Genomic DNA, 13498 nt, shown 5'->3' with positions numbered 1-13498 from the left:
GTTGGAGCTTAGCCGGGACTGGGAATGATAAAATATTATATGCACTGGGGTTCACATATAGACACAGATGCACTTTTTATCCTGAACCCTGCCATGTCCACATTACTCCAATTACACGCCATTATCTGCTTACTTTCTTTGTTAGGTACCGCGGGCCGACAGCTCGGCCTCTTTGGTTGCATTGCCGATGTCCGCGGAACTCCAGGAGATACCAGCTCCCCGTTTGCAGCCTTGGCTGGAAATCTGGGGCCTCCCTCCTGTAGCTTCAATGCTGGCTTTCCTCCATCGCTCTCAGAGTACGGCGCTGGTCGGGGATCAGGGATGGGCGGGCTGGGCGCATCCCCTCTGTACGCATTGGACAAGAGCTTTGTGCGCTGAAGGGGCAGCGGGGTCTCTGTGGTACTGAAAGCACTGCCATTGAGGGTTGGGCTGAAGGCCACGTCATTGGGCGCTGCAGGCGAGAAAGCAAACATTACTGTGGACATTTTGAGTATGTACTGTAAATTTGAAACCATTTGAATTCTCAATATCATCCAACTGATCTGCTTACAGACTGATATATTGAAGACTGTGGAACACAGATCAGAGAGTCCACTTTAGGAGCTTAGCTCTGATATTTTCTTTAATATTACCATTCAAGTTTCTACTAACAAAGGACATAAACTCATAATAGTCTCCAGTCTGAAGGTTATACCCAAACAGCAAGAATGCTACTCACCTGTTGGTGAATGACAGACATGGACAACAAGTACAATACTTCTATAAAGCGCTGGGTGTTTTCTATGAGCATTACTCTTTCCGGAATTACTCACTTTACATATTTGATACAGCATTCAAAGTTATCTTTCAGCAACTCAAGGGTCTTTGTGGCAGTGGAAATACCAGTATCTAGATGCACAAGTGAGTCATCAGGGACACTGGCATTATGTGATTTTGCGGCCACTTTGCTTTCCCGGTGGTTGTGGAGTTACAGCACAATCCAGCAACTCCTGCCTGATTTTCAAAATGAAAACAACAAAAATGTTTCTTTCACAGGCAAATGTTACTAAAAATGGTGAACAGCAACACAGATTGAAGCTTCACCAAAGTTAACTGGTGTCCTTTGGCCTATTGAAGGTTTTATCCAGATTTTGAAACATTTCCGCTTAATGGACTGGGAAGGAAGAGCTTTTTCTATACCAGTAAGCCAAAACCTGACATATTTAATGCAATGTAAGCACTTGGTCCTACTTGCCATTGAAAGGTTTTGTTTCACCCTCCAGAAAGAAAGTAATGCTTGCATTGCAGTTTTCTCAAAGCAGGAGTAACTCACGTAGACTTGCTTGGTTTACATGAATTCTAAATAACGAGCAACTATGTTTGAGGTCTGATGATTTGAATATTAAAATGCCCCAAAGGAAACATTTACATAATAAGTATGTTTTCTCAGTGCCATTCTGCAGAGCTGTAATGAAATGTCTGAAGAACTGCCAGGTAATGAGGTGTCACTTAAAATGGAGATTAGGATTTGCAGGAATCTGTCTTCATCACTTGGTCTCTACAACTTTTTTTTCTTGTTTTTTTTTTTTGCATTTTGATGGCCCTGGTATATTTAGAGTGCTGTGCAATGGGAAGCTTTAAGCACCGTCCATTGCATGTGCTCTGGCAAATAAATGGCAAATGCCAAATCGCATATTTGACCAGTAGGTACGTTCACGGTAAACTTGCGCAAGAAGTGTGCCCATTGCGCAAAGGTGAAACGTCTAAAGTAGGATGCGGTGCGTCCTTACAGTAACCACACGGGCACTTCAAATCATAGCAGCAGGGCTGGCCAGCAGCCCGGTGCCACTGCACAAGCTGTGGCATCATCAAGCCACAGGAAACCTTTTTGACATGTTTAGGCTGTGGCATCATCAAGCCACAGTGAAACCATTTTCACACGTTTAGGCTGTGGCATCATCAAGCCAAAGGGAAACCATTTTCACATGTTTAAGCTGTAGCATCATCAAGCCACAGGAAAACCAGTTTGACATGTTTAAGCTGTGGCATCAAGCCACAGTGAAACCATTTTGACATGTTTAAGCTGTGGCATCAAGCCACAGGGAAACCTTTTTGACATGTTTAAGCTGTAGCATTATCAAGCCACAGGGAAACCATTTTGACATGTTTAAGCTGTGGCATCATCAAGCCACAGTGAAACTATTTTGACATGTTTAAGCTGTGGCATCAAGCCACAGGGAAACCAGTTTGACACGTTTAAGCTCTGGCATCATCAAGCCACAGGGAAACCATTTTCACACGTTAAAGCTGTGGCACCATCAAGCCACAGGGAAACCATTTTGACATGTTTAAGCTGTGGCATCCTCAAGCCACAGGGAAACCATTTTGACATGTTTAAGCCCATCTCCAACATTAGTCACCAGTAAAGTGTGTCTTAATCTTCCAAGGCCCAACTGTACAATATTTAGAGGTTAAACGTGCAAAGTATGTTAACTAGCGTGTTTCCTAAGTAGCAGAGGTCAAAACTGCTGTTTACTGCATAGGATAAGGTAGTTTTGCCACTGACAAAGTTTGTTTTATGTTTAAAGTTCTAAAAATATAATTTGTCTTTTGCATTTTGCTGAAAAGAGAAAAATCTAATTGACTGGCAAAGTTAGATTTTTGTACAACTATCAAAAAGATTATTTCCTGAAAAAGTATGCATTTCTGTTTCAGCCCCTGCAGACAGTAAACCAGGATTAGCCAGCCCTGTAACTACTGTCAGGGATCAGGTTTGTAAGGTAATAACAGAAGGTTACACTACCCGTCAATATTACTGTTAGAGATCAGGTTTGTGAGATAACAGGAGATTACACTGTGAATGAATGAATACATGAATGAAGGATTGAATAGTTTTATGAAGCTCAAACATCTGCTCCAACAAGAAGCTTCCTGGTGCTAGGTACTGTAGGATAAATAAATAAATTCTTGGTCTCGTTTTTTCAGGTTACTGATTTATCAATATATTTGTTACTACCACTACTGACTGGATACCATTCATGGTATGTTTTTCATGAGTTTGCTTTATTTGCCTTATTTGACACTTGGATGCCCCCCCTCCCTTCTCTTCTGGGATCTCACTTTTTACGACACTTATTAACACTTGACATATACATCTTTATACAATTATTTCAACTCTATATATATTTAACTCATTGCTTGGTCACTTGTCATATACCTCTCACAACATCATTATGTATTTGCATGGTTTAGAACATGTTTCGCACGGGCTCATCACTTCCATCAATGTGTTGGTACACAGTATTGTTTTCCCTTGATTCACTCTTGTGATGTGTATTTTTACACTTACCCATATAGTTACACTTTTTGTGTAATGGATAGCATAGTATATATATGTTTTTTCTGGTTATTCTACAGCCCTGAAGAAGCCCTCTTGTTGGGCGAAACGCGTTGGCTGTTTATCCTGAACATTTCATTTGTCCATGGAATTGCAGGAATTGCAAGAATACAAGGCTATTTTTCTTTATTATTCTTGGTCCTAATTTATATCACCCACAGGATTGTGTGGAATCAACATTTTGGACTTGTAATGAAATATTAAAACGAAAGGACTGTTCATCTATACTGTCAGAACATCGGACTTTTCCTTTTTCATGTGTATCTCCCTGTACAGATTGCGTGGCACCCCCCTTTGGAGTATTTACCAGTGGAGCTGTTTCAGCCCCGTTTAGTTCCTTGTTGCAGCAGGAACTATGGTGTAGTTGCACGCTTACTGTAACCTAATAGTAGCACTTTTGTTTTTTACTTGTATTTCTTTACTATTGGGTATTAACAGGGATAGTGCGTTGTCTATGAGCTTGCTGCAATCCTTGTTTGTCTACTGTAGGACACAACTAGGGGAAGCTAAAAGTGGACGAGCAGACCAAATTAGGTCTCACTAAAAATGTGGGTTTTCAGAAGGCTCCTGAATGAATTCTCTAAGGTAGCACATCTAATATGGCCAGGTAAAGGTTCCAGAGCTTCGGGACCAGATAAGAGAAGCAGCGCCCACCTGCACTAGTCTTTCTAATCTTGCAAAGCAAGTTGTGGTTGGCTGAGCGCAATGCTCTACAGTACTAGGAAGGTATCTTATGCTTTTAACGCGGCTATGCATCGGGCCTTTAGTTTGAGTGGCTCCAAACATTATTGTGAGAGCTTTAAACTTTATTCTTTGGTTGACGGGGAGCCAGTGAAGGCTTTTCAAGCCATTTTGGATTGATTGCCTTTTCGGAATATTCAGCACGAATATGGCTGCTGTGTTCTGAGTCAATTGTAATCTGTTTAACAGTGTTTGGGGACGTCCCAGAAGCAGCACTTTTGCATAATGTCTGGATGTGATCAAAGCATGAATAATGCTCTTTTTGGTGTGTTCCAGCAAGAATTCTAGAGTCGTTCTTTACGTTTTCAGCAAGTAGGAACAGAGTCCTGTGGTAGCATTGACAAATGGCTTAAATCAGAGGGCACTGTCTGGCTTTACCCCCACATTTTTTGCAGAGGTAGATGGTGCCAGGGGGAGGGGCCCCCATTTTAGAAGGCCACAAATGGGTCAGGCCCCATATGGAGGAGGAGCCAAAAATCAAAATTTCAGAGTTAAAGCAAAGATAGATTTTATGTATCCAATCTGCTACTGGAGATAGACAACCCTGAAAACTGTCTGAGACCGAGGCGTCCAAGTGTTTGGAGGCAAACGTCAACTGGGTGTCATCGGCACAGGACACCACATTGAAACCCCACTCTTCAACAACAGCAGCAAGGGGAGCCATGCGGCTATCAAAGAGACACAGGCTCGAAGCTGATCCCCGGGGTATTCCGCAAATGGCCTCTGGATACCCCGATGTAAATGGGGGGGGAGTTAGACTGCTTACCGCTGGAAAGAAAAGATTTGATTCAATTACACAAGGTGCTGACAATTTCAGCTTTTTTCCAGTCTTTGCAGGAGAATGTCATGCAACACCGTGTCAAAAACCATCAAAAAGTCTAACAGAATCACCATGGTATCTGTGGGTTCTGATAAAATCAGTCACTTCTAAAAGTGCAGTTTCTGTCCTGAATCTCAATCCGAAAACAGACTCTGAGGAATGTAGCACATTCTTTACCTGGATAAAAGTAGTAGTCATCTGGTGATTGCACATTCCAACATCTTCCTACAAGCAGGAAGAAGTGAGGTAGGCCTTTTGCTGGCAGGGCACGAAGAATCTAAGTTATGTTTTTTTCAAAGAGGAAGGACCAACACCTCCTTCCAACACGCAGGCGCTGGGTCAGACTCAAGAGACAGGTTAAAGAGTGAGTTGATCTGTGGATTTAAGGACTGAGAAGCCCTTTTGAGAGTGTGAGGTGGGCAAAGGTCACAGAGATTCTCTTGTTACTGTGCAGTGCATAAGTTACAATTGTAATCTAGGACAGTGAGCGGTGAACTGCCACCAAAGAGCTGCATGCAAACTAGAAAGCTGATTTTTCCCCAATTAAATGTTCCTTATGCAGCTAAAAATGGTTTGCTTGTGTAGAAATACATTCTTATTATTAAAGTCAGTGCTAGCCACTGTGTTGTGTTCTGAATCCTGAGTTTATGCTTCTCCAGACCAATCACTCTTAGAAAATGCCTGCAAGTGCGGATGGCATGTGAATCCTACACCTTGTAGTCCCCTGTAAAGTGCTCCGACCCCCTACACTAGTTTGAGAGGTGATATAAAAAAAAGAAATTACATGTGACAAAGAGACTATGGAGAGATCAGAGGCCCTTATGTTTTTACTTCCTTTCCCAATCACATATTTATGTAAAAAAACTTTCTCAGATAGTATGTAACTAATAATAAGAACAGAAACCGCTTGAGAAAGGTAAAATCTGACCTGAGGATTCAACTTTACTAAATAAAACCAAACATTGAAAAGTTAGTCGCTGAGACGCAGAGCCAAACATCCCATTAAAATGTTTAGATTTTTGCATTTTTTTCAATATAAAAAAATTATATCTTTAGTAATTCGAGTTTTTGTTTGGTGAGAACTTATTTGAGTATTTTCTACGAATTACTGTTTAATGTTTGAAATTTAAATCGTACAAAAGGCTTTTCGGTCCCCGGCTTCCAGTATTGTTTTTTTGGGGGTCCTCAGGAGTCAAAAGGGTGGGAACCACTGGATTACACCATTTGTGCACCAGCAGGAACTGTCACCCACAACAAAAGTATCCTCCATTGAAAAGCCAGGCCTTCTGGCTTTGTCAGGCTATTCACAATTTTAATATCAGGCCGACTTTCTTAGGTAATGCATTTTACCTTTAAAACAATAAGCTCATCATATATATCCCATTAGTTGAAACTTTGCCTTACACTGTGGATAAGTTAAACCTATTGGGTTTAACAGAGCTTTTCACAAATCAGATAGAAAACCTACAGCCTTTCAAGTGGCCAATTCTTTTTAACATCAGGTTGTCTACTAACCACTCATGACCCCACAACAGAAGACATCATTCACTTCCAGGGCTTTCAGGAAAGCTAGACCCAAACCTGTAGAGCAAAACATATACACTTTTCTCTTGATGACCTGCTCTCGCTTTCCTTGCAGGCCTAAGATAACAAACTCTCTCCCTGAACAACGAGGTTTCAAAATGATCCCCAAAACACTTATAAAACAAGCATTGGCAAACATGTAGATTTGGCATTCGCGGTCAGCCGCTTGGCTCTGCCAATGCTTGCTTTCTGTCATTTTTTTTGCATGGTTTTTGCAACACTTTATTGCCGGGCAAAGCTGTTAGGCTCTCGTTATTCAGCAATTACTAAAAGGAAAAACATTTCTGGTCTCTAAACAGACACTGCCGTACTGTGCCCTGGCCCTGAAGGGAACCACTTCATATGTAGAGGTGCTCCTTGTAAAAGGGCAGAATGTAGTCACTCACTGTATGTAGTGGGCAGAAGAAACATTTGAATGCCAGACCAGTGGATGAAGAGAGCTTGCTAAAAGCCCCAATGCCTATAATATACACAAAATGTTAGTGAAATCAAATGAGCATGGCCAACACCGGACCCAACAATGCGGGTGCCCTAGGTCCGTCAAGGAGCCCTTGCAGAATTATGCAGACCGCACCCCCTGTCAAGAGGTCGTGGGGCACACTTAAGCTACTTTTTGATGCATCTAAGCCCGTAAAATATTTTCTGTGTTTTTTTAAAACTTTATTTGGTTTGACCGCCGATCAGTTTCTAATGAGGATTGCCCCTGCAACTGGTAGTTGGGACTAAGCAACGATCCCAAAGCAGTATTATCTCCTGGCATACCTGCCGCCTGGTACTCAACTCCTGGGAGATAACTCAGAGAGTACCGCTGTCTTTTCTGCCTGACCTGCTTGTCACATCAGTTGAGAGAGTGGTCGGTGCTCTAAGTACCCGGGGCATGATTTTAAAATGGTACTGGTGTGTACCTTGGAGTCAAAATGCATGGGTTCCCCTGGGAGATAGTCCAGTTGCATCAGGAATTCTTTGAAGGCTGCAAGAGTCTCTGGCTCGTGGGCCGCAATGGGGCCTCCAAAATTGCTGCTTGGAAAAGTGTGAAGTTGCAATATCTTGGGCCCAACTTTTTAACAAGGGTTCCACTGTTGCGCTCCTGGTGTGCTCCAGCCACCAGGGGCAGTCTTCTGGGGACTCGCGACCCTCTGCCATCCACAACCTATAGCGCTAACCCTTCCTCCTCCTTAGCAGCAGGTTGGCTGTAATGGCCTAGACCTGACCTCTTGTTCAATCGGGTGGTCTCCAGATCTAGGGTGTCCTGGCAGCAGCTCCCTAAGGCCCCGCTTCGCAGTACACTCTACTTGCCTGCACTCCAAAGTCACCCAGGGTGATTCAGTTACCGGCAAGGCTCTGTGGAACCCACTCCTGGGGCAAACAAAACAGGATTAGTTCACAGAATTCTAGCAGACGCCTCCGTCGTGGTCCTCCCCAATAATTTCACCCTCTTCTGGGGCTGAGAGGGTCTCATGAATCAGGCACAAGCAGCTCTGGGAAGAGTCTACAAAGTCTAGAGTAAAAGCCATAGCTTTCCAGACTCCTGAAAGCGTTGCATCAGCCCAGGCTGGCCCTTTGGAGGATCCTTCTCACCTCTCTGAGACTGTGTGGGGACCTGAAAAGGGAGGTTTCCTATGATTAGTGAGGCACCCACCCAAAAAGGTGGTACCACATCAACGCCAGACTCCTTATTGTCACTCCCATGTACCCTCCCACAGCTTGCCACACCTCTGTGTTGTATACTGTGAAACGTTCAAGATGGCAGCTCTCTCCAAAAATGTGGCTCATGTCTCTCATTGAGTCAAGAGCAACACTATCTGATGGGCCTCGTCTTTCCAAGGCTACGAAAAAAAACAACTGTGGTGACTAGAGACCGATTTCTGCCTGATCTCCCTTTGTCCATTTGGGAAACTCCACTAAGCTAATGTAAAGGGAATTGCTGCTAAGAGCTAGGGGGATCCCTACTCGCTCTTCCAGCAGAGGAAGCTTAAAACTCGGGATGCGTCTAATGTGTTCAGATATCTTTGATTTGCCTGCAGGAAAACAGAGCAATTAGCTCTCCAAGGCCAACCAGAGTATAGCAAGAATTCTATTGAAGCTGTCTAAGAGAAATATGCCAAAATATGAAATATGTGAAGGAATCCAGATATGTGCAAAAATTAGGGTGACCCGGATTTGCTGGAACAGTCCCGGTTTTTCACCAGCTGTCCTGGCAGATTTCAGGAAATTTAGCTCATGTCATGGTTTTTATAGAGGGTCGCCTGAAAACGGTGGGAGGTGCCTTTTTATGTTTTCAAAAAAAGAGATACTTAGCAGGTGTTATCAGAAAGCAGTTTAATTAACAAGCATGACACTGGCTTTAAAAATTGCATTTCATTTATGTTCCTATGCCTCTTTTGTAATTCTATGCGGCTGAGCGCTGTCATTCTGTATGCACGGTTGAAGTAAAATTGTAGTCCTTCTTCTATTTTTGGCAAATGTCCCGGTGTTTGGCTTTAAAATTCTGGACACACTAGCAAATAGGTCTCATATATAGATTCCAGCCCCAAAAGAACATGTTACTTTCCTTTGGTTATGCTCTCTCTGGTGGATACTCTCTCTACCTGACCGCACAGGCCTCACTTTTAGAATATTCCCTAGGAGTCAGACTGGATCTGGAAACTTTTCATAGCAGAACTCCTGCGCACCACTAGGTGGTGTTGTGCGGGTTCCACAAAGGCTTCGTTCTACCTTGAAAGTGATAGAGTGGAGCTGCATGTATGCGGCACCGCTGCATGCCAACGTACTAAAACAAATGTCGGTAAAACTGAGCCGATCTCTAATTTGAGACCTTTTTAGATGGCAAAAAGAGACCCCACCACAGAATGGAGTGGTGGAGGGCAGTGAGGTATCAGCAATTGAATGGAGTATCCACCAGAAACAGTGCTAGTGAAGGTAAGTAATTTGTGTCTTCTGATGAATAGTCCTAATTACAGATTCCTCACCTTCAGTATGGATACGAAAGCAGTTGCTCCTGACATCTTTGGAGTGAGCTCAGACCAGAAAATCCTGCAAAATGCCCTTGCCGTCAAACCTGGCTGTCAAGGCAGTAGTGATTCGTTAACATGTGCTCTAATGCCAACGTCACAGCTCAGAAGATTCTAAAGACAGGCCTTCCGCATTCCAACACAGTGGTATCCTTAGCCCTGGTCGAATGGGCTCTCAGACGTTTCCAGGTGTTGCTTCTTTGCCGTACGTTGCAAATATTATTGAAGACGCTATCCACCTTGAAAGACACCTTTTCAGCACAGCCTTTCCTTTCTTTGTCCCAGACTACCCCATAAAGTCTGACCATCTGGCCCTTGGTATGATCGATGAAGAAAGTTAGCCCTTCTGGGCTGCAACTGATGGAGCCCCTCCTCCTCTTTCTATGGATGAGGCAGGGAAAAGAATGCTGGGGGAGTGATGGATTGCCCAACATGGAAACAAGTGCCTGTTTTTGGTAAGAAGTCTGCCTGAGGCCTCAGCACCAGTTAGCTCGAAATAAAGGCATTGTAGGGTGGTGGCTCTGACAGAGGCTGCAGTTCGCTGAAGTGATTGAAATAAGGAAGATAGTCATTAAGGTCAAAAGATGCAGCAAGCAGATGTCCATAAGCTGGAAGGGAGTACACATGGGAACTGCCAAGACCAAGTTATGGTCCAGCTGTGGCATAACAAATGGTATGGGAGGGTACATGGGTGTTAAATCTTTAATAAACCACATCACAGCAAGCAAATTAAACAAGGATGGTTGGTCCAGCAAATGCAAAAAGCTCAATAAATCACCTGAAAATAATGAATAAAGCCAATAAATAACCATAAATATTGCCCACTGCAAGGCAGTGCTTCGCCAAAGGCAAAACAAACAAAGCATCCAACATTTTGGCCTGTTAAAGGGTTTGTCCACAGTGATCCACAAATTTGTCCCAGTGACCAGCCATCAAACACAATCAACTGCTGCCACTCAATCTCCTTGCATGGAGTTGTAGATTGTGCAGACTCTGGGACAGAATTATGCCATGCTGCTGCGACAGAACAGCCTCCGAGTGTGGTAACCAGATGGGAGTAGAGACACCTCATGTTTTGAATGTCCAGGTACCACACCCTCCTGGCCCAAACTAGAGAAACTACTATAACTTGGGGTTGGTTTCTCCTGAGCATCTACAGAACTTGAGGCAGGAGTGGCAGAAGTGAAAAGGCGTAAGAGTCTTGTGTTCCATTTCAGCCAGAATGCATCTCCTAGCGTGTCTCTTTGTGATATCTCCAAAGTGCAAACATTTGGAGGCTGTACGTTCCTGGCAGTGGTGAAAAGGTTTAGCCAGGGTTCCCCCTAGTGTTGGAAGATGCCCTGTGCCACCTCTGGATGCAGTCACCATTTGTGATCTGCCGGACACCACCGGCTGAACTTGTCTGCCACAGAAGTCAAGGATGCTGGCAGGTTGTTCACGATCAGAGATATGCCCTGATGATCCAGCCAACTGAAGAGGTGCAAAGCTTCCTGGCAGATGACCCCACTGCACCCTGCTTATTGCAGAAACACATGGTGATGGTGCTGTCCGTCAGAACCTGCACCAGCCTCCTTTTGATGTATGGCAGGAGCAATTTCAGCACCAGACAAATGGCCCACATCTCAAACGGCTAATACGGAGCCTAGTTTCCGCAGGATAACAGAGACCTCTGAGGGCAATCTCCCCCACATGACCTCCCTAACCCCGTAGTGACAAATTAATCACCACCGTAAGATCTGGGTGGGGAAAGGAGGAGTATCCTAAACTTGTTGCCTTAAAGACCTTGAACAGCACAGTGTCCAAGACAGCTCCTACAAAAGGAAGCCTCTGTGTAGGAGACAAGTGCTACTTTGGATCACTGACTGAAAACCCCAAAGATGTCAAGGGGTTTGCTGTTGCCTGGAGGTGGTCCAGACTGATTGTGGCAAACCAACCATCAACTGCCAGTCATCGAGGTATAGGAAAACTGGCTCAACCTCCAAAGATGGGCAGCAAACACCACCATCACCTTCATGAACACCTGAAGGGGAGCACGGAAAACTGAAAATGCTCTTGGCCTACCTTAAATCTCAGATAATGTCTGTGGGATTGGAGGCCAGGCATACAAAAATATTGTCTTAGAGGCTGATGCTGCAGGGGAAGGAGTCTAGGAGGCTGAGCCAATACCGGTTTGAGCTCAGACATTAAGTCTGTACCAGATTCTCCTCTGGCTTCTGCATCATTGAAGGAAGGACCAATAAGGGTCTCTGAGCCTCTGCACAATGGTTCAGGAGACCTAAGAGCGAAAGTGGTCTTGGATTGCTTGAATTCCAGTTCAAGGATGAGCTGCTGGCACGGTGTGCATTATAATGATAGATTGGGATGTGGCCTGAATAATTACCTGTGGCTGAGATTAATTCAGAAATTCTATCCATCACTTTTTGTATACTTTTCTGCAGTAATAAAGGCATTAGATCAAGCTCAGGTTGTATGAGGACCGGGTGCACAATAGACAACTCTGAGCATGACCTCAGCCTAGGTCGAGCAGATGCCAGTTCAAGTTCAGACATTTGAGATGGTAACAGATTCTCCTCCGGCATCTGCACCAATGAAGGAGGGACCAATGAGGGTCTTAGAACCAGGTTGGAAGTCTGCAAAGGAGTTGGTGCTGAACCAGGGATGGGTCTAAAGAGTTCAGATGGCACAGAGGAAGTATCTCCTAGAGGTTATCCAACTGAGAGACCCTCCACATCCTTGCGGTCTAAAGGCACGCCAGAGGGAACAGATGCCAAAGATACACAGCATGTTTTTCATGAAGGCCTAAAGCTGCTGCATAGTCCCCAATGGCCTGGGAACTCAGGGTGCATTGGGATCAACTTTGGGATTAGTTCCTCAAGCAGAGACAGGGAGCAGGATCGATTGACACCGTTACGCCCTTGCAGCTTCTCTTTTGAAGGTGAGTGGCGAGATGGGTTTGAGTCCCATATCGCCTTCTTGTGATTTGCTTGGCCTGCGACGCATCAGAAGGCTTCGAATGCAAAGACAACTTCTCACTGGAATGGCCTCTGGAGCAGGCCTGGGTGAGAAAACACTCATCGCATGACTTGGAGATGTGGTCTGAGCCCAAACACCAAAGACACACCTCATGTGGGTCTGTGACAGACATCTGTTTTAGGCAGTCACATCATGATTTGAACCCTGCAGTTGTGAAAGATGGCACTGTTCCCATGCACACTGGATTTAACTTTGAGAGTTGTCAAAGACCAACGAAAGTGGCAGCAGTGCTCCAGGGCCAAATTTGAAGGCACAGAAAGAAAGGAACCAACGTCGGGACACAAGAGTATGCGGCTACACTCCATGACTTCTGGGAGAGAAAGAAGTGTACTCCGAGCTCCACATCATCCTCAGTCCAGTGCCTAGAGAATATTCAAATAGATGAGAAATCTGTGGTTCTTTTGTAACTCAACATCCCAAACCATAAATAAAAAAATGCCTTTTGTCTGACTGCAACTTTCAGGAGACCAGCCTTGCTCCACTAAGGTAATTAATTATTGGCAATAGGAATGTGAAAGGTCTTCACTCCAAGACCCACAGAGGTAGAGATTCTTGTGAACTTGACAGTTTATTCAAACGTCTAACATGAAGCGACCAGCAGAGCCAAGAGCACAACTGGAACTCCACGGCATTGACACACAACATTCCACAACTAATTCTAGAACAGAACCCAACACATCTTCCCCCTCACAATCAGACACCTACATAAAACATGGTTAGAAACATTAAGGAAATAAAATAAAACAAGAAAAGGAAAGGAAAAACAAATGATAATTAACTTCATAGATTACACATAATCACATAGCTTCACTGGAGGTTTCGTCTACCATGAGGTACTCAGTTTTCTGTCAGCAGGATATTGAGTACTCACAGTCAAAACACCTTCAGCCACAGATGCTTGTTTTTCAAAAGATAATTTTCTTTGTTCCACTA

General features: G+C 44.1%; 1 protein-coding gene across 2 annotated transcripts in view; it reads right to left on the bottom strand.

Moving 5' to 3' along the window:
- OPHN1 (oligophrenin 1) overlaps positions 1 to 13498 on the bottom strand; it is a 449584-nt gene that overhangs the window by 30044 nt on the left and 406042 nt on the right. For both annotated transcript variants that reach the window (XR_011199075.1, XM_069210164.1), the window contains exon 20: positions 134 to 451. Coding sequence is in view for 1 of the 2 variants with exons in the window: in XM_069210164.1 (XP_069066265.1) it covers positions 134 to 451 (318 nt within the window). In the remaining variant the exon portion in view is untranslated. The remainder of the gene's footprint in view (positions 1 to 133; positions 452 to 13498) is intronic.

This window comes from Pleurodeles waltl, chromosome 2_1 (assembly GCF_031143425.1).
Source record: "Pleurodeles waltl isolate 20211129_DDA chromosome 2_1, aPleWal1.hap1.20221129, whole genome shotgun sequence".
NCBI lineage: Eukaryota > Metazoa > Chordata > Amphibia > Caudata > Salamandridae > Pleurodeles > Pleurodeles waltl.
This window is presented reverse-complemented; position numbering and strand designations above follow the sequence as displayed.